Source organism: Quercus lobata, chromosome 3, assembly GCF_001633185.2.
Source record: "Quercus lobata isolate SW786 chromosome 3, ValleyOak3.0 Primary Assembly, whole genome shotgun sequence".
NCBI lineage: Eukaryota > Viridiplantae > Streptophyta > Magnoliopsida > Fagales > Fagaceae > Quercus > Quercus lobata.
The window spans coordinates 53,025,833-53,045,770 of record NC_044906.1 but is presented as its reverse complement, the minus strand read 5'-3'; the positions used below and the strand labels follow the sequence as shown (position 1 = coordinate 53,045,770).

Below are 19,938 nucleotides of genomic sequence, written 5' to 3'. Positions count from 1 at the left end.
AAGTATGATTAGAATTTTGAGACTTTAAGGAATTTACCACAAGCTTTTGTTGTGTGATTTATCTTGTAATTTCATATGTGCTTTCTTTGACAAGTGATTTATTGTTTGGCAACCATGTGAGTTGGGTTTCTTGAGAAATCCTTTAGGTTTTTGATTTATATGGGAGATTGGGTTTAATTTTTTAAAAAAGGGTTTCCTTGCATTTTGAAATGTCTTTGGCATATGTGGTTGTGATTGTGGTGTTAAATATAAATTTGTGCAAGTAATGCGAGCATATGTCTTTTGCTTACCAAGTATTAGATAAATTGACTATATGAGTTATGGGATTGAATTTCTTGAATTGTGTTATAATGATTGTTATATGAGGTTATGGGTTGTAGTCCTAATTGTTTATATGTGCTAACACATGTAGCTTTAAGGTTTAATCAAGTCTCAAAACTTTTGGCATTGTGTTAAAATTATAGTATTTTTTTGTGACTTTAAATCTGTCAGGGACAGATTTGAGTCGGATGCACTATGTGATTTTTTAATAAATTATAGAAAAATTATTTTGAGCTGAATTTTTTATGATACATACTAGACATATAAGGGCTTCTCCATATTTAATTTCAAGCTTTTTGGATAAAACTAAGTGAACCAAATAAATTTCAAAAGAGCTGACCTGTTGCAAATTTAACCGGAAAGTATGATTAGAATTTTGAGACTTTAAGGAATTTACTACAAGCTTTTGTTGTGTGTTTTATCTTGTAAGTTTAAGCTTTTGTTATGTGGTTTCTCTTTTAAGTTTAATTAAGCTTTTGTTGTGTAGTTTATCTTGTAAGTTCATATGTGCTTTCTTTGACAAATGATTTATTGTTTGGCAACCATGTGAGTTGGGTTTTTTGAGAAATCATTTGGGTTTTTGATTTATATGGGAGATTGGGTTTAATTTTTGAAAGAGGGTTTCCTTACATTTTGAAATGTCTTTGGCATATGTAGTTGTGATTGAAGTGTTAACTATAAATTTATGCAAATAATGTGAGCATGTGTCTTTTGCTTACCAAGTATTTGATAAATTGCCTATATGAGTTATGAGATTGAATTTCTTAACTTGTGTTGTGATGATTGTTATATGAGGTTATGGTTGTAATCCTAGTTGTTTATGTGTGCTAACACACGTAGATTTAAGGTTTAATCAAGTCTCAAAATTTTTGGCATAGTGTTAAAATTATAGTATTTTTTTTTTTTTTTTGTGACTTTAAATCTTTCAGGGACAGATTTTTATATAAATTATAAAAAAATTATTTTGAGCTGAATTTTTTATGTTACATACTAGACATATAAGGACTTCTCCCTCCATTTTTAATTTCAAGCTTTTTGGATAACACTAAGTGAACCAAACAAATTTTTAAAAAGAGCTGACCTGTTGCAAATTTAATCGGAAAGTATGATTAAAATTTTGAGACTATAAGGAATTTACTACAAGCTTTTGTTGTGTGGTTTATCTTGTAAGTTCATATGTGCTTTTTTTGACAAGTGTTTTATTTTGGCTAATTTTATCATGGTTTGATAATGATATGCTTTTGTAGTAAGTTGGTAAATGCACATTGTCTATGGTAAGGAAATAAAAGGTTTTGGTTGTGTTATAGCTTATAAGTTTCTTGTATTCTTGCTTGGTTCCTGTTTGGGTAGGGTACTCGTCTTAGGATGGTAAAGCTAGGCTTTAGGGCCTTAGGTTTGGTTGAGTTATATTTGTTGATTACTTCTTTTTTTTTTTCAATATTTGTAAGCATTCTTAAACATTCTATATTATGATGTTAATAATTATTTGTTGAGTTGGAGCAAGCGGGTGGCTTACATAGTATTATAAGGTGGTTTCAATTGTTATTGGGAGTGTTTATTGTTTTTTGAAAATTTGGATATATATTGTTGAGTTATATTTGTTTGATTATTTCATTTCTTTCACATGTTGAACATGCAAACTAAATGAGAATTTTCAAGAGATATTAGCTAGTTACCATGGTTTTTTCTAATTTTAGAGCTTCAAGACTTAGTCTATTTATGTGAATAAAGAAATGGATAGATTGATATGGTTTGTTTATTAAATTTAGGGTTGTGTCATCTTATTTGTATGTTTATGAAACTAAGTGGTTATGAAGTTGTTGTGTCTTAAATCCCTAAGTTTATGTGTGATCCTATTTCTATGGTTTTTGCTTATTTCTTAAGAGTTTCAAGACTTAGTTCATTTGTGTGAATGAAGATATGGATAGACTTAGTTGTATAGTACAATGAGGCCCATGAATAGTACAAAAAAGAAGCTAAAAACTAAAATAAGCTGAAGCAAATAAGCACATCCCAAACAGGCTTTAATAGTACTTTACATATTGAAAAAGAAAAAGAAAGAGATATTGAACAGGACATTGTAATCATATAGCTCATGCTTGGTGGGTTCTAACTAGGGGTGTCAATGTTAACACAACACAAGTTTTTATCGGTTAAGGTTGGGCCCTAGCTATTTCCAGTCATAAACAAGTCAACCTAAATAATACACAATAAAAAAATAAAAAATAAAAAATAAAAAATAAAATGCCATAAGTGGGTCAACCCATGTGACTCGCAATTGAAACGTGTAACACGTCAATTTATTCGTGTCAATCCGAAATAACTCATTTAACACAACTTGTTTAACTCGTATAACAAATAAATATTTATTTTATTTTAGATTTGTCATATACCTTTTATATCCAATATATATTTTAAACTTAAAAGGAAAGTAAGTGATTACAAAAACTTATACATGATATGATTGTAAGTTGCAATTTTACAAACCCTAAAGAATATATAGATGATACTCATAGTCATAGTCATGATTAGTCTAGCTACTGGTTGCTCCAACTCTTTCAACATTGATACTTAACATTTGATGAGTTATGTGGGTGTTATATTTTTGTTGAACTACATTATTTTGAATTTTGGTTGAAGTGTATGCACTTCTTTTGGAATATAAAGAACTTATTTATAGATGGATGTTATATTTTTGCTAAACTATATGTATGTTATTTTAATTTGGATATTAAATAAATAAATAAAACTCATGTTTTGATTAATAGATAAGATTTAACAATAATCACATTTTTTATTTTGTTTTTTTCCCTCAATTTGCATGATTTAACAATAATTTAAAACAAATTTAAATTCTATTCAAACTAAACGTCTATTATAAAAAAAAAAAAAAATTAATTTAAATCCCTCACAACCCACGCTTTTGTATCTTATTAAATTAATATTTTATTAGGATATTAAGCTACAAAGCTCTTGATTAAGGATAAGACTTAACAATAGTTTAATTTAGATAAAGTTTTATAATCTACGTTTGAGAAATTTAAATTCTACTTCAACTAAAAGTCTATTATCAAATTTTTTAGAACTTATATATATTCAACCATAGTTTTCATGGTTGTATCAAGTGGCTACTCTTAATGTATCTAATTCCCTAGTATAATTTGCAACCAAACATGAGAATCATTAAACATTCCTAAAAATCATAAAACATTCCCCCATACTAAATGCAATATAAACATGTTTTTTTTGTTTTTTTTATTTTTTCCCTCAAGCTGAATGATTTAACAATAATTTAAAACAGATTTAAAGTCTATTCAATTTAAAAGTCCTTTCTAAAAATTTTCTAAACTTAAATCTCACACAACCCATGCTTTTGTTTTTGTTTTGTTCCTCAAGTTATATCTTATTAAATTAATATTTTATTAGAATATTAAACTACAAACCTCTTGACTAAGAGATAATATTTAACAATAATTTAATGGTTAAAGTTTAGATACAAATTTGGTTGTAGACTAAAACTACAAATTCCTTCAAAAATTACTATATATTTTGAAAATTAAACCATTAGACGGAATGTTCTTTATGCTCTTAATACACATGTTAAATTTGTGTCAATTGAATATTATTTACTATATGAATTATAATCTTATATTTTATATATAATTTTAAACTAACCTTAATCTATGTATCTATATATAAAGCCAAAGCCTCAAAAGCTCCCACAATTTTCCACATCAACATTTTTTTTCTATTTTTTAAATTTGATTTAAAAATAAATCTCATTTTCCCCCCCCCCCCACCAAATACACGTTACAAAACCCGATACCTCTTTAAAACCTGAAAACCAAAAAATTTCTCCTCTTCTCACACGCTAACATCTCCTTCCCCTAAACCTAACTCACCCTTTCCTTCCTCCATAATCAAAACCCAAAACTTAGATTCTCCCGCCACCGCCACCACGGATTGCCACCACCACAGATCACTGCCGCTGCATCTTTTGGTTTTCCTCACTGTATTATGTGACTCATTCTCTGTCTGTTATTGTTTTCAATTGAAAATCAAACTCCATACCCAAAGCCTAGGTACGCTTGCTTTCCTCTTTCTCTTTTCTCAGAATTTAAGTTTTTCAATTGAAACCAAACAAAGGAAAGGTAGCCTATTGAATGATGCAAACAGAGGAGATAGTATCGATTTAATGGTTTTTTTTGTTTGTGTGTTTATGAAAGGCCTAAGAGTCAGCCTGGTGATTAATTTATTTGGCTGAAAAATTATTTTATATTGATGTAGATTCTAGTTTTAGAATTTTCAATGATATATATGGGTTGTTTGTTGCAGATAGTTTTGTTTATGGGGTTCAATAAAAATTTTAGGCACAGTTGATTTGATGCTAAATAGTTATCGGGTTTTGTTTTAGAAATCTTTAGATTTTTATTGTTATTTTGATTGACTTTTTTTTTATTCTTTCAGTTGATGCTAATTACTATCTTGATTTAATTGATGAAATCTTGAAACACACATATTATTACTTAGTGAGGTGTAATACCGATAGCATATATTATTGATAAAAGCACTAGAGCTTGCAGCACGATCTAGAGATAGTAATGGTCAATGGGTTAACGTTGTGGTGTAACTGCCAATACTTGGACCTTTAAGGAAGCTTTTAAGTTGACTGCATTGAAATAGGTAGATATTGCTGTCATTGATAATGCAGATCTGATATACAACATGACTGACCTTTTTCAGTTTCCCTTTTTAAGTAATTTTGCTTCAATGGACATTGCTCATTTTGATCAGCATGTATTTAGCTACTTGAATTCTGTTAGATGCAAACTTACATTTAAAACATAATTGGTATGCTATTGAAATAATTAAGGTTGAAGTTTAATCTTGGGTTTGAGACAGTTTCATATCTATGCAAATAATCTTTTACTCTAATTTTTTCCCCTTAATAATGAAGCAGCATTTTTGCAGTTTTGCTTATGTAAATTTTAGGTTATTTACGATGGATAAGATTTAAAAATGTAGTGGTCATTGATCTGAGCATTTGTTTGATATGAGTAGGAGGTTTAAAATTTTAGAACTTTTACCCTAGTCTTTTCATAATTTTGCTTGGAGTCAAAGTGGCATGCGGTTACTTTTGAGAATATTATTTCCTTAGGAATTTCTAGATATTGGTTTGAAAGCCATTTTAGTAGTTGTGTCTCTATTTAATACTGCTTTTATTTGCTTATATCCCACTTTGAACACCATTTAAAAGAAAAATTTATTAGTTTATTACATACCTTGTGTTGGTTTTAAAACTAATGCTTGACGGTTAGTTTTATGTCATTAGTGTGTTTCCTAAGTTTTTGATGATAGATGTGTCTATTTCTACTAACAGTTTCTAATGGATAATAGAGTATACTTGGATTAGCAACTATATACTTCTCTTTATATTGTTATGATTGGTGACATTAAGTAACAACCATATCTTAACGTCAATTATATACTATTTTGTTCTACCAAATAAAATTACTATTTTGAGTTGTCTTTCTTTGTCATAGGGGTTAGTTAATCTATTGATTGGCTTTCATTATGTCACTATTGAAACCAAACTAAAGGTCATATATTCTTTCTGGTATTTTTTTTTTTTAATTTAAAATTTTGTGCATCAAATATTGTTAAATATAGTATATATTTTCTTTAACAAATATGATCTAGCTTGGTTTGGGTATTTTCTTGGGATAGATTATGATTTAGGCTTTTGGATTAGATAAAGGTGTAAAGGTTAGATTTGGTTATGTTTTAGATATTTATTTGTGTTAGATTTTGTTTGGTTAACTAAACCGTGTGACTTGCTTCAAAATTGTACTTACCATGTGTAATGCAACTGAGAAGAATACATATTAAGTCAACTTTACATACATACTAAACAAATAGTAGGTATGGGAATAAACATTACCTTTATGAACTATAAGTGCAATAGAGATATTTACCATTGCAATAAACATTACCATTACTTTTGTTGCCTTTGGTTCCATCTGGAATTCAATGATTTTTTTGTAGATAAGCTTTGGCTTTGCAGAAAATTTTTTCAACTAATAAAATGGTCCAACCTGATATGATCTTTTGTACTAATTTCTTAAACAAGTGATTGTGTCTAATGTTTCACCAAATTATTTGACCCATGGAAGACTAGACCTATATCAGATCTCTATGTTGGTGTTTCAGCTCTGCATGAAGCTGCAAGGAAGTTCATTTTATAGATATCATATCATATGCCAAGGCTTTGCATTTTCAAGGGATTTTTTTTCCTGTTGGATCTAAATGCAAAAAATGTATTATTGCATAGTTATATTTCTTTTCCACTTCATGTTCATTGTTGCTGCATTCTAGGCAAAGATTTTTGTATGGTTTTGATTCAAGAAGTGGTACAAATTGAAAATATTGTTATCTTCTTTTAGCAGCTTGCATATAACTATATTTTTACTTAATTTTATTCATTTTCAAATAAAATAATTATATTTAATTTTTATTTAGTAATCCTGTGCATAGCACGGGTTAGTGACTAGTTAATATATAAGCATAAGCCGTAACACAACCTTAACCTTAATTAATCACCATCTCTAATATTTTTCAGACGCAGAGAAACAAAGAAAAAACATGTCAGACTATTTGCCCCCAGAGGTGATTGGAGAAATTCTTCTAGGACTACCGGTAAAGTCAGTGCTGAGGTTTAGGTCAGTTTGCAAGACATGGTACTCTCTCATCTCTAACTCTCGCTTTGCCAACGTTTACCTCGCTCGCAGCAATCAACGCCCATCACCCTATTTTCTGTTTGGACGTCGTGAACACGAAAAGGTATGTTTCAGTTTGCATAGCAATCCAGCCATAGACTCATCAGATTTCATTGAGTTCCACCCTCCTTATGAGACTTATGGTGATGAGCATTCGTATGACTGGAGTTGGAACAGCCCACTCTTCCAAATAGTCGGTTCAGTCAATGGACTAATTTGTCTAGTTAATAGTCATGATGAACTTCATGAAAAATATTTTCTTTGGAACCCTTCTATTAATAGAACCGTGCGACTTACATTTGTTAAAAATCCCTTATTTACAAAATGTAATTATTGCCATGGCTTTGGATATCACGCCCCAACTAATGAGTACAAAGTGGCGAGAATTATGCATTTTGATGACTGTTCTAGGGAATGGCGTTCTTTCAAATTAAGTGCTGACTTTAATCTTTATCTTCAAGGAGAGACCTCGGTTTTTACGAATGGGAGATTGCACTGGCTTGCTCAGAACTACCAAATGCGGGAGGATGGTACCTGTCTCAATTTTATTCTTTCTTTTGATTTGGGTTATGAGATTGGTGATGAGAATATTGTTTATCATGAAGTGCCTGTTCCTAAGGTTTTAGAAATAGAAGGGGATCAATATTCATTAGAATGGGCACATATTGCAATTGCAATGCTTAATGTATTACTTGCTCTACACGGACGGTTAGATGAAAAGTATGATGTGTGGGTGATGAATGAGTATGGAGTCGTGGAATCTTGGACTAAGTTATACACTATTGATTTAGGTGAAAGATTGGGAAGAGTGATAGGTTTTAAGAAAAATGGTGAAGTTTTAATAAATACGAATGATAGAGACTTGCTTTTGTATGAACCAAATAGCCAAAGAACCATATGGGATCTTCAAAAAAATTACGTATCAAGCTGTTTTTATTTAGATAATTATGTGGAAAGTCTAGTTCTATTTGATACCGATAGAGTTTAAGAACAAGAAGAATATGAAGTAAAGTTATTTTAAATTTAGGATGAAATATATGCACTTCTTTTGGGACGTAAAGAACGAATTTATAGATGGATGTTATATTGTTGTTGACCTATATATGTTATTTTGATTTGGGTTGAAGTGTATGCACTTTTTTTAGGATGTAAATAACTTATTTCTAGATGGATATTACTACATTATGAACTTAATACTATTTATTAAGTATTTTGATATTATTTAAATTTTTGGACAATATGTTTTTAAGTAATATTTGATGTTATTATTAATTTTCAAATCAGATGCTTAATAGGTATTTTGATGTTATAAGTTTATATTAAATTTTTTGTTCATTAAATTTATAATAATATTAATCAAGAGCTTTTTTGAAACGGGTTAAATTGATTGAATTTATGACAACCTAGCACGTTTAATATTAGGCGGGTTGAAATGGGTCATGTCACATTCATGTCAACCAAACACTATCCATTAATTAAGCATGTTAAATGTGTCGTGCTGTATCAATCCGCTTCATTAACAGGTCATATTAGGGTTGAAAGTTTATGACATGATTATTAAATGGATTAGGTTCGGGTCGAGCCATTTAACCGAATACCCCTACTTCAACATAACACGAACACGACACAATAACCCAAATTGACATCCCTATTCCAATTAATTTAATTAGTAAAAATCAAATAAAAATCAATTGGTATCTCGATGAAATGATAAATCACAATCATTATAAAGTGAATGTCATAAACTAAAATTTTATCGTATCTATTTTTTAAAAAATCTCTTTAAAGGCAACTGTTGGTGGATATGATTTTCTCCTAAATAATTTATATTTTTAGGTAGATTTTTTTTTTTTCCCTTTTTCAATCATCTAAAAAGAAAGGATGAATTATATATAAAATTAAAAAATAAAAATAAAATATTGAGCCACCGATGCCAACGGGATAAATGGATGAATGAAAGTATGAACCCACCTATATATGTTTTGGTCTATGTTCAGATAGAATAAAAGGGCTGGGCCCAAATTACACTTTGGCTGATCTTGTAGTTTTCTACGATCTACACGCATCTACTTCAACTCCAAGTAGGACTAGGACTCCTACTCTCATAGCGTCATAGTAGTATAAACCGTAACACAACCAACCCCAATCCGCACCATCTCTCATATTTTTCAGACGCAGAGAAACAAAGGAAAAAACATGTCAGACTATTTGCCCGCAGAGGTGACTGAAGAAATTCTTCTAGGACTACCGGCAAAGTCAGTGCTGAGGTTTAGGTCAGTTTGCAAGACATGGTACTCTCTCATCTCTAACTCTCGCTTTGCCAAAGCTTACCTCGCTCGCAGCAACCAACGCTCTTCACCCTATTTTCTATTTGGACGTTTTGAGTACGAAAAAGAAATTTTTAGTTTGCATAGCAATCCAGCCATAGATGACTCATCAGATTTCATTGAGTTCGACCCTCCCTATGACACTGGGGATATCTGGAGCTCGACCAGCGTCTACAAAATAGTCGGTTCAGTCAATGGGCTAATTTGTCTAGTTGATAGTCATCATAATGCTTATGAAAAATATTTTCTTTGGAACCCTTCTGTTAATAGATCCGTGAGACTTCCATTGGTTACAAATCTCGATCAATCACCATATGTGTATTGTCTTGGCTTTGGATATCACGCCCCAACTAATGAGTACAAAGTGGTGAGAATTATGTATTTGGATGATGATACTCCTTTGGCTGTGATTTATGCTCTTAACACTGGGGAATGGCACCGTTTTACTTTCCCACCAAGTGCTAGCTTTATTGTTCAACAAGCGAGTGTCTCGGTTTCTATGAATGGGGCATTGCACTGGCTTGCTCAGAACTTCATGCAGTATACTTATCACAATTTTATTCTTTCTTTCGATTTGGGTGATGAGATTGTTTATCATGAAGTGCCTGTTCCTAAGGATTTAGAAATAGAAGGGGGTCAATATTCATTAGAGGGGGGACAGATTGCAATGCTTAATGGATTACTTGCTTTACATGGAGGGTTTAATAACTACTATGAGTGTCATGCGAAAAAGCATGATGTGTGGGTGATGAAAGAGTATGGAGTTGTGGAATCTTGGACTAAGTTATACTCTATTGATTTCGGTGTAAGATTGGGAAGGGTGATAGGTTTTAAGAAAAATGGTGAAGTTCTAATAATAACTTCGAATGATAAAGACTTGCTTTTGTATGAACCAAATAGCCAAAGTATTATATGGGATCTTCAAAAAAATGACATATCAAGCTGTTACTATTTAGATAATTACGTAGAAAGTCTAGTTCTATTTGATGCAGTGGATGGAGTTTACAAACAAGAAGAATATGATGTAAAGGTAGAACGTGCCTTGAAAATCCGTAAAATGCATAATTCATAAGAGTTTTTTTTTTGTCATGATTTTTAGAGTTACAACTATATAGGTCAGTCATACAACTATGAATTTTTGGTCACGGTTGTCACCATTGTACCCACAAATGTAAGATATACTTCATAGATTTTGTTTATATTTTTATAGTTACCTATTTTATGTAGTTGAAGGATTCTCTAAACAATCAAAATCACTATATGTCAATTTTCCTTGTGGCCATCCATTCAAACTAGGCCTATTCCACAGGCATATTTTTTTTTCATCTATTCAAACTTTCGGTACGCCCGTAAGTTAAATTAAACGACAGCTAGAGAAAAAATGCACAACTTTTGAAGGCTATCACTGGCTGTTGTGTCATGTGCGGTTTTACTTTGAAGGCTTTGTGGTTAATACTTTTTTTTTTTATGGGATTGCGGTTAATACTTAATGAGCTAGTTCAGGTTTTTTGGGTGGATTTGGTTCTGGTGAATTTGGTCCAGAATAAATAATTAAATGGGTTTTGTATATGCTGTAGAAACTAAGACTTTGTGATGCTAAGCACCACTAAAACTAGCCCAATATTAATGATCGAGTTTGAAGTGGGTTTACTTTGTAGACCCATATCTAAATCTTGACAACCTATTCAAAATGTATCATCTCCCCTTATCCTGTCCTAGGGTAGACTAGGAATTTTCAGTTGGGGGGTTTATATGTATTTTTATTTTTATTTTTTTTGAAACGAAACGATAATAGATCTTATTTATTGAATATCATGTTGTACAATTAGAAAGAAAAAAGAGAGGCATTCTTCTAACCAAACAATGGCCTTCTCATTTTCTTTTGCAGCATTAGCAAGAGCTAAGGCAACACGATTACATTTCATAGGAACATACAAAGGATATGCTAACAAATTGATCACAAATAAGCTTAATATCCTCCCAATCCAAGCCATTTCTAAAGAACAAACTCTAAATTGTGTCATAAATAAATTGTTTAAATTGTAAATTTTTGTAATTTAAAACTATGCATAAAATATAATAAAATTAACAGCTAATAATTGTATGAATTAAATAAGAAAATAAAATTAAAACCAAACCCACCATCAAAATTATAAATGAAATATTTGAAATTACTATATATTCAAAATTATACCACCTTCCCTTATCCTGTAGGGAAAAAGTAATAAATTTAGTTGGGGGCCGAGCTCTTGAATTAATACACTAATATATACATTAGTACACAAATATGGCAGGTGTGTGTAGTGATACAAAATTATTACAAATATCAATTTTGTAATACTAATTACTAAATTAAGTATGTCAAATTCCATGAATCCATGTATACAAAATTATTGAATTTTAGGTACAAAATTAGTAATTGAAAGAGAAATTTATAACATTATCTTCCTAGATTTTTGTGAGCGTAAAAAACAAACACTGTCCCGATTGCAATGATTAAGTAGCTAACTTGCACAATTTATTTATAAGAAATATAAGGTAGAACTTCCATAATGAGAAATCTAAACAACTGATCAAAGGGATGGAGGGATGATAAGATTATCTATTGATATATAAACCGTTTTCACAAGGTACAAAGAGTTGAACAGAAAACTAAAAACTCTTATCTCTTTTCAACTATTACAATTCTCTCTCTCTCACTCTCTTCCTTTAGTTTTTCTCCCAATCTTTCTGAACCTCCTTTCACACTGCATCTCCCCCCCTTTTATAGGCATCTTCCCCTCCTTTATCCCTAGCTGGCCTACTTCCAGCTAGTTCTAGGAGATACTTGTCACATCACCTTTATGTTTTACCACCCTTTTATTAGGGGGAAAAAAAAGACTTTTGGGAGTGTCTGCATTGTTCAAGCCAGTCTATCAGCATTTAATGGAAAAGAAATTACGTAGAGAGCATCTCATTAATGCGGAGGTGACTGTCTCTATAATCCTTATCTCTTTGTGACATTTACCGAGGTGATCTTGATGACGGTGGCATCTAGGATCAAGCAAGGAATTGGCTACTTGTGGACCTTTATGTGTCTATTGTAGGAAAAGCTTTGCTTACCACCTCAGATAGCTAGGGGCCTCGATGGTGGTGGTTAGATTGGATCTCCATGGGATCTCTTTCGGAGAGCTGCTCTTTACATCACAGGACTCTTCACTCCCACCCTCACCTTTGGACCAAGCCCATCTTCTAAGGCTTGATCTGCTGGGCTTTTGGCTTTTGGCCTTTGGCCCGGGTGTAAGTTCACACCCCCCCCCCCACCCCACCCCACCCCCTCCCAACAATTTTAATAAGCATACTAAAGTTGTGCAGTTTTATAAACAATATAATACAATAAACTTAAAGTAGGTTTTTTTGTGCCTTAAAAAAAAAGTAGTTTTTTTTAGATACATAATGTTATTTATAAGATAACTTATAATATAATTGTAAGGACACGATTCTTTTGAGGCCCAATAAGGATGTTGGGCTCGTACATGAAAGATCCCTCACAATATGATTTGTAGAGAGTGGGTTTGGAAAAGGCTAGACCTTGGTCGTGGGGCAACGGTCTTGTCAGGATTTTCATGGAAGCCCATAGGAAGGTGGGTTTGGCCTGCATGGCTAAGCCTTACACGGATTCGGTATAAGGATCTATCTCCTCGGAATTAGTCCGAGGAGAGTCTCGTCCTTGTCATTCTTCTTCTTTATGAGTTCCTCCTTCTCCTTTTTTTGGTTCTTTTTGCCCTCCCCCTTTGGCAATGCCCCGAGCTTCCTTTTTATACTAGTATTTCCTTCCCATTCTTCACCCACGTGTCCGTTTCTCCTCGTTCCGGGTGGTTACTTGTCTTATCAATCCTCACATCAGAGTGGTTGGGGAAAGCTGGATAGCAGGATATAAGTATGGGTTTGTCAGGCGCTGGGCCCCACATTAAGGTGGTGGCAGCCTTCTCCCATGTGCTGTTCCTGTGCTGAATTTGTCCTTTTCTTCCAACGTTTCTGTGGGATGTTGGACGTAAAGTCGTCCTCGGCCACATTCTTGGGCTTTCAAGGAGTTTCCCTTTCCGCATCCTTGACAGTAGGGCTTCTCGGATCCTCGGCTTGGGCTTTGGGCCCTTAATACAAAGTGGGCTGGGACCGCAAATTTCGGGCCCCACAATAGCCCCTCAAAATCCTGCTGCCCGACTTTTTAATTGGGAAGGAGGGTTTTGGTGACGTTAGGCCCACATTATGGCCCGCTCAAGTCCAGTACTCCACTATTATTTGCATTTTTTCATTTACATGGGAGGCGTGTCAAGATAAGGGCCGCTCCTTTATTTTTCGCTCACGCGGGGTCCTCTGACATTTCGGTACTCGAGGCGCGCCTTCACGAGGATCTTCAGATCCTACGGCTGAGGATGAAGTTGGAAATTGAGCCAAGTCTGCTTCGTTCGTAGCATCCCTTGGAAATTTGCATGCATTAAATGCCACCGGTTTACTTCTGTGTATAAATAGGGCAGGGGGTCACTCCATCTGCACATGAACTCTCCTGTTTTCTTCAGGATCATACTCCTTCTTTCATATTCGTGATCTTCATTTCTAGTGTCACTCTGCCTCAAAGCAAGATGTTCAAGGCGTGGATAGGGATGAAAGGTCTCCGCACGCTTCAGAGGCACCGAATCCTCAAGGTGGTATGGTATGGACAAGGATGGCACAGATTCAAGCCAGTCCTCCGTTTTGACAGGGGGAAGATGGTATTCCTCCCTCTTTTAGTCAAAATCCGAAGCAGGTTCTGGTCATGCCATAATTTTGGTGTGTCAGAAGAAAGATTCTCCGCCATCAGCACCTCTGCCTTGTTGCAGACAAATTTTTGGTGAAGGCTCCTCAACTTCCGGCTCCCTGCACCTTTCCTTCAACGGTGCAGGCCCCACGTTGGGTTCTTTGGCTGCCTGAGTTATGGGCATGTAAAAGTATTGAGGAATGGTTTTCTTACACAACTCCTCGGAACAGCAGCCAACCTCTCATCTGTGCTACCTCCTCGGCTTTATCTTCATTCTCTTGTATTTTTCTTTAATTACGTAGTTAGCTTTAATGTAAGCTTGTTTCAGCTTTTCATTGTACACTGTACTATTTCTTTGTCTTAATAAAAGATAAGTTTATTTCTTTCTAAATACTTTTCTTTTCTGCAACAACTACTTAGTGCATGAACATTAAATACACGTTCGTCTTTAAACCTATCGATGTTATCAAGTATCATAATGGTAATTATCAGTAAATTAAACTCTGGAAACTAACCGGAATAACGGCCGAGCACTGAGCGATGCATGCAAAACAAATGACCGAGATCGATGAACTCTGAATAATTCGTCCGAGAGGGTAGCCGAATAGCTAAGGATTTCGATTGTGTTTTTGGGTAATATATTGCACTATATTACATCAATCCCTTTGGTGTTGGGGATCCGAGGGTAGACTGGGGGATCCATGCAGTTTAGGGATTAACCCAACTGTTAACGGGGAGTTCTCCTCGGATGGATTTTAATGTTCAAGTAACATAGTTTTTCTTTTATGTACTTGGTTTCCCCATAGGCTTGAGTCCGAGGACCATGCAAGGCCTTGGTTCTGTCCAAAACTTGTAGATTTTCTTTTTTGTACTTGGTTTTCCCATAAGCTTGAGTCCGAGGACCATGCAAGGCCTTGGTTCTGTCCAAAACTTGTAAGATTTCTTTTATGTACTTGGTTTCCCCATAGGCTTGAGTCCGAGGACCATGCAAGGCCTTGGTTCTGTCCAAAACTTGTAGATTTCCTTTTTTGTACTTGGTTTTCCCATAGGCTTGAGTCCGAGGACCATGCAAGGCCTTGGTTCTGTCCAAAACTTGTAGATTTTCTTTTTTGTACTTGGTTTCCCCATAGGCTTGAGTCCGAGGACCATGCAAGGCCTTGGTTCTGTCCAAAACTTGTAAGATTTCTTTTTTGTACTTGGTTTCCCCATAGGCTTGAGTCCGAGGACCATGCAAGGCCTTGGTTCTGTCCAAAACTTGTAAGACTTCTTTTTTGTACTTGGTTTCCCCATAGGCTTGAGTCCGAGGACCATGCAAGGCCTTGGTTCTGTCCAAAACTTGTAGATTTTCTTTTCTGTACTTGGTTTCCCCATAGGCTTAAGTCCGAGGACCATGCAAGGCCTTGGTTCTGTCCAAAACTTGTAAGACTTCTTTTATGTACTTGGTTTCCCCATGGGCTTGAGTCCGAGGACCATGCAAGGCCTTGGTTCTGTCCAAAACTTGTAGATTTTCTTTTCTGTACTTGGTTTCCCCATAGGCTTGAGTCCGAGGACCATGCAAGGCCTTGGTTCTGTCTAAAACTTGTAAGACTTCTTTTATGTACTTGGTTTCCCCATAGGCTTGAGTCCGAGGACCATGCAAGGCCTTGGTTCTGTCCAAAACTTGTAGATTTTCTTTTTTGTACTTGGTTTCCCCATAGGCTTGAGTCCGAGGACCATGCAAGGCCTTGGTTCTGTCCAAAACTTGTAAGATTTCTTTTATGTACTTATCTATTTTTCGACCGTAAGCCCCTATACCAGGGCGGGGAGAGTTGGCTTGAGGCCAGAAGCCCCTAGAGATGCCTGCGCCCTTGGCACTGTAAGGCGTAGCCCTTAGCAGAAGTTTATGTCGGAGTAACAATTGTATGTCGCCGGAGACGGAGGAAACCCCGCAAACCTATGCTTGCTAGAGAGTTGACTCCACCGCCACCTGCGCCAACGCGTAAGCCTTTCCCATAGACGGCGCCAATTGTAAGGACCCGATTCTTTTGAGGCCCAATAAGGATGTTGGGCTCGTACATGAAAGATCCCTCACAATATGATTTGTAGAGAGTGGGTTTGGAAAAGGCTAGACCTTGGTCGTGGGGCAACGGTCTTGTCAGGATTTTCATGGAAGCCCATAGGAAGGTGGGTTTGGCCTGCATGGCTAAGCCTTACACGGATTCGGTATGAGGATCTATCTCCTCGGAATTAGTCCGAGGAGAGTCTCGTCCTTGTCATTCTTCTTCTTTATGAGTTCCTCCTTCTCCTTTTTCTGGTTCTTTTTGCCCTCCCCCTTTGGCAATGCCCCGAGCTTCCTTTTTATACTAGTATTTCCTTCCCATTCTTCACCCACGTGTCTGTTTCTCCTCGTTCCGGGTGGTTACTTGTCTTATCAATCCTCACGTCAGAGTGGTTGGGGAAAGCTGGATAGCAGGATATAAGTATGGGTTTGTCAGGCGCTGGGCCCCACATTAAGGTGGTGGCAGCCTTCTCCCATGTGCTGTTCCTGTGCTGAATTTGTCCTTTTCTTCCAACGTTTCTGTGGGATGTTGGACGTAAAGTCGTCCTCGGCCACATTCTTGGGCTTTCAAGGAGTTTCCCTTTCCGCATCCTTGACAGTAGGACTCCTCGGATCCTCGGCTTGGGCTTTGGGCCCTTAATACAAAGTGGGCTGGGACCGCAAATTTCGGGCCCCACAATAATCTTCCTAGATTTTAATGAGCATACTAAAGTTGGGTAGTTTTATAAACAATATAGTACAATAAACTTAAAGTAGGTTTTTTTTTTTTTTTTATGCCTTAAAAAAAGTAGTTTTTTTTTGTGGGGGGGGGGGGGGGGGGGGGAAGCTTTTTTTTTTCCTCCTCTATGTTTGGGGTAGTTCATAATTTCCCTCCTTATCTTTGAGACCAATCAATTTCCCCCTTTATTTTTTGGAAAATGAACAAATACCTCCCATCCGTTACCTTTTTAGTGAAATTACAATGATTACAAATGCAATCTAAGAAAACAACAATGTAATCTTCAACTTTTTTTCTTCCTTGTGGTGTACAACTAATAATTTTTTTAAAATTTTTTGTTAGATTTAACTAAGAAATAAGTAACAAATTGAGGGTATTTGCTCATTTTCCAAACATAAATGGGGAAATTAGTTGATTTCCAAGATATAAGGGGAATTGTGAACTAATATAAGGGGAATTGTGAACTACTCAAACCCTTTTTTTTTTTTTTTTTAAAGAATAAGTGAACTACTCAAATTAAAGGGTAGAAAAATGCTTTTTCCCAAGTTTTTTTTTTCATTATACAATAAAGTAGAAAAAGAAAATAAACTTTGCATCTTCCATCAATCATAATTCATTTCATACAATCAAATTAAATCTCGATTTCTTGAATCATCATTTGCTACATCAACATTTTTATTAGTTTTTTGGGATAATTACAATAAACCCACCTGAGGTTTGGCCCGTTTACACGTTACCTACCCGTGGTTCAAAACTTATCACTTTGCCCACCTGAAGTTAGTTCTGTTAGCCTTCCGTAACCCACCTCTCCATTTGCCGTTAGAAAAACACCCTTTTATTAAAAATAGAACATAACACAGATCAAACACGAACCATCAAATCTTTTCCTCACAAACACAAGAACACAACATTTGTAAATATAATTCAAAATTTTCAGTTACACACATCCAAAACCAATTAAATCCTCTAAATCCATACCAAAATCCCTCACATTTTTCAAACCCAAACTGTAATAAAAAAAGTTTTAGAACCCAATCATAGATTAAACAGAAAATAGAAACAAACCAAAGAGAGAAAAACAGCACCATTGCTCATCTCTCCTCTAAAAACAAAAAATAACAGAGAAAACTCAAACAAACAAGATCAAAGAGGGGGTTTTGTAGCTTGGGTTCAAGAACACACTTGCTCTTGGTATGAACAGTCTTGAGCCAATCAATCCGAATAAAATTTTCATATTCGCACAAATCTTAAAAAATATTTACAAAAATCCTACACTTGAAAGTGTTGTACTCTAATTTCACAAAAATCCTTTCAGTCATTCACAAAAATCATACACAACTTCGTTCTCTCTCAAATCTCAAACCAAAACCAAAGCAAACCCCTCTTCAAAACCCAGACCCACTACACCCACAGCAAAGAAAATAAGATAGCAGAGAGAGAGAGGCGGATCGAAGTCACAGTCGCTGGAGATGGAACCGTCTGAGCCGATGCAGTCGCTGGAGATGAAGTGAACCAAGACACCCATGACCTCTTCGAAGTCACTCTCGAGTCCAACCATATCTAGACCCTCGTCACCCATACTCCCCAAATGGTCGACTCCTGGCTCTCCGACATCTACCGCATCCACCGCCGCCGTCTCCACCGCCTCATCGTCAGCCTCGACGTCGAGTGGCGACCCAGTTTCAACCACAACATCGAAAACCCAGTTGCCACTCTCCAACTTTGCGTGGGTCGACGCTGCTTCATCTTCCAACTCATCTACGCCACTCACTTCCCCAACTCGCTCATCGAGTTTCTCAGCGACGAGGATTTCACTTTTTTAGAGTTGGGGTTAAGAGTGATGTGGAGAAACTGTTGGATGATTATGATTTGAAAGTTGGGAATGTGGTTGACCTTTGTGGACTCGCTGTGGACGGGTTGGGGAACAGGGATTTGAAGAACGCTGGGTTGAACGGTTTGGCTCGAGCTGTGCTGGGACTCAAGGTACATAAGCCGAGGCATGTAACTTTGAGTAGCTGGAGGTCCACGGAGGTTGAGAGATGAGAGAGAGAGAGATGACACGGTTGTTGTTGCATAGAGACACAAAACCCCATATTCCAAGCTCTTTAGAAAAAATTCAAACCCTAACTCTTTGATTCATGTTATGTTGTGTTTTGGTTGTAAAAGTTGTTTTCTAACAGAAAAGCCAAAGGTGGGTAACGGATGGGTAACGAATTGAAGTTCAGGTGGGCAAAGTGATAAGTTTTGAATCACGGGTAGGTAACGTGTAAACGAGCCAAACCTCAGGTGGGTTTACTGTAATTATCCCTAGTTTTTTTATAGGCAACATTTTTATATTAGTTAATATTGTATACAATTACAAGATATTTTAAAATATAAGAGTCATTTTCAATTAAATTCTAAAAATTTGGTTATCAAATACATAAATTTCAAAAATTCTTTTCAAAATTTGAATATTTTGTAGGATAAAAACTTAGATCCATATCTAAGGTGCACTACAATAAGTTCTTCAATTAAATTCAAGTTTTTGCATTAATCAATAAAACAAAAATAGTATCATCTTTTATGAGGACAATTAAATTCAATCTACCTAAGTGCTTGAATTATAAAGATATTTTAAAATATAAGTTTTAAATAAATATTATAAATTTGAGGATCAAATACATGAATTTAAAATTTCATTTTAAAATTTGAATATTTTAAAGGATAAAAACTTAGATACGTAGGTTCCTTACATCAGTCTCTCTTTAATTAAATTTGAATATTTTATTACATTAACCAATAAAACAAAAATAATATTATATTCTATAAGGATAATTAAATTCAATCATTTGAATTTAACTATATTTCAAAACTCACCCTTTATGTTTCACCTAAATTAATTTCGTTCCTTTAACTTTGTTATTATTTATTTGAGTTCTTTAACTTTCAAGTTTATTCAATTAAGACTTTTTCATAAATTTGTTATATATTGTTGTTAA

At 34.8% G+C, this 19,938-nt stretch overlaps 2 protein-coding genes across 2 annotated transcripts; both read left to right on the top strand.

The window, feature by feature from the left end:
- Positions 1 to 6,963: 6,963 nt before the first annotated feature.
- Positions 6,964 to 8,085, top strand: LOC115981053 (F-box/kelch-repeat protein At3g06240-like). Its single transcript, XM_031103241.1, has one exon. The coding sequence runs from the start codon at positions 6,964 to 6,966 to the stop codon at positions 8,083 to 8,085; it is 1,122 nt and encodes a 373-aa protein (XP_030959101.1).
- A 1,208-nt stretch (positions 8,086 to 9,293) lies between these two features.
- Positions 9,294 to 18,687, top strand: LOC115981052 (F-box/kelch-repeat protein At3g23880-like). The gene is made up of 2 exons (XM_031103240.1): positions 9,294 to 10,227; positions 18,376 to 18,687. The coding sequence occupies exons 1-2, from the start codon at positions 9,294 to 9,296 to the stop codon at positions 18,438 to 18,440; spliced, it is 999 nt and encodes a 332-aa protein (XP_030959100.1). The 3' UTR covers positions 18,441 to 18,687.
- The last annotated feature ends 1,251 nt before the right edge of the window (positions 18,688 to 19,938 follow it).

Coding starts and splice junctions, on each gene's coding strand:
- LOC115981053 (XM_031103241.1), top strand. CDS start 6,964: ATGTCAGACTATTTGCCCCCAGAGGTGATTGGAGAAATTCTTCTAGGA.
- LOC115981052 (XM_031103240.1), top strand. CDS start 9,294: ATGTCAGACTATTTGCCCGCAGAGGTGACTGAAGAAATTCTTCTAGGA. Junction 10,228..18,375: donor GTTATACTCTATTGATTTCG/GTGTAAGATTGG, acceptor CCCACAGCAAAG/AAAATAAGATAGCAGAGAGA.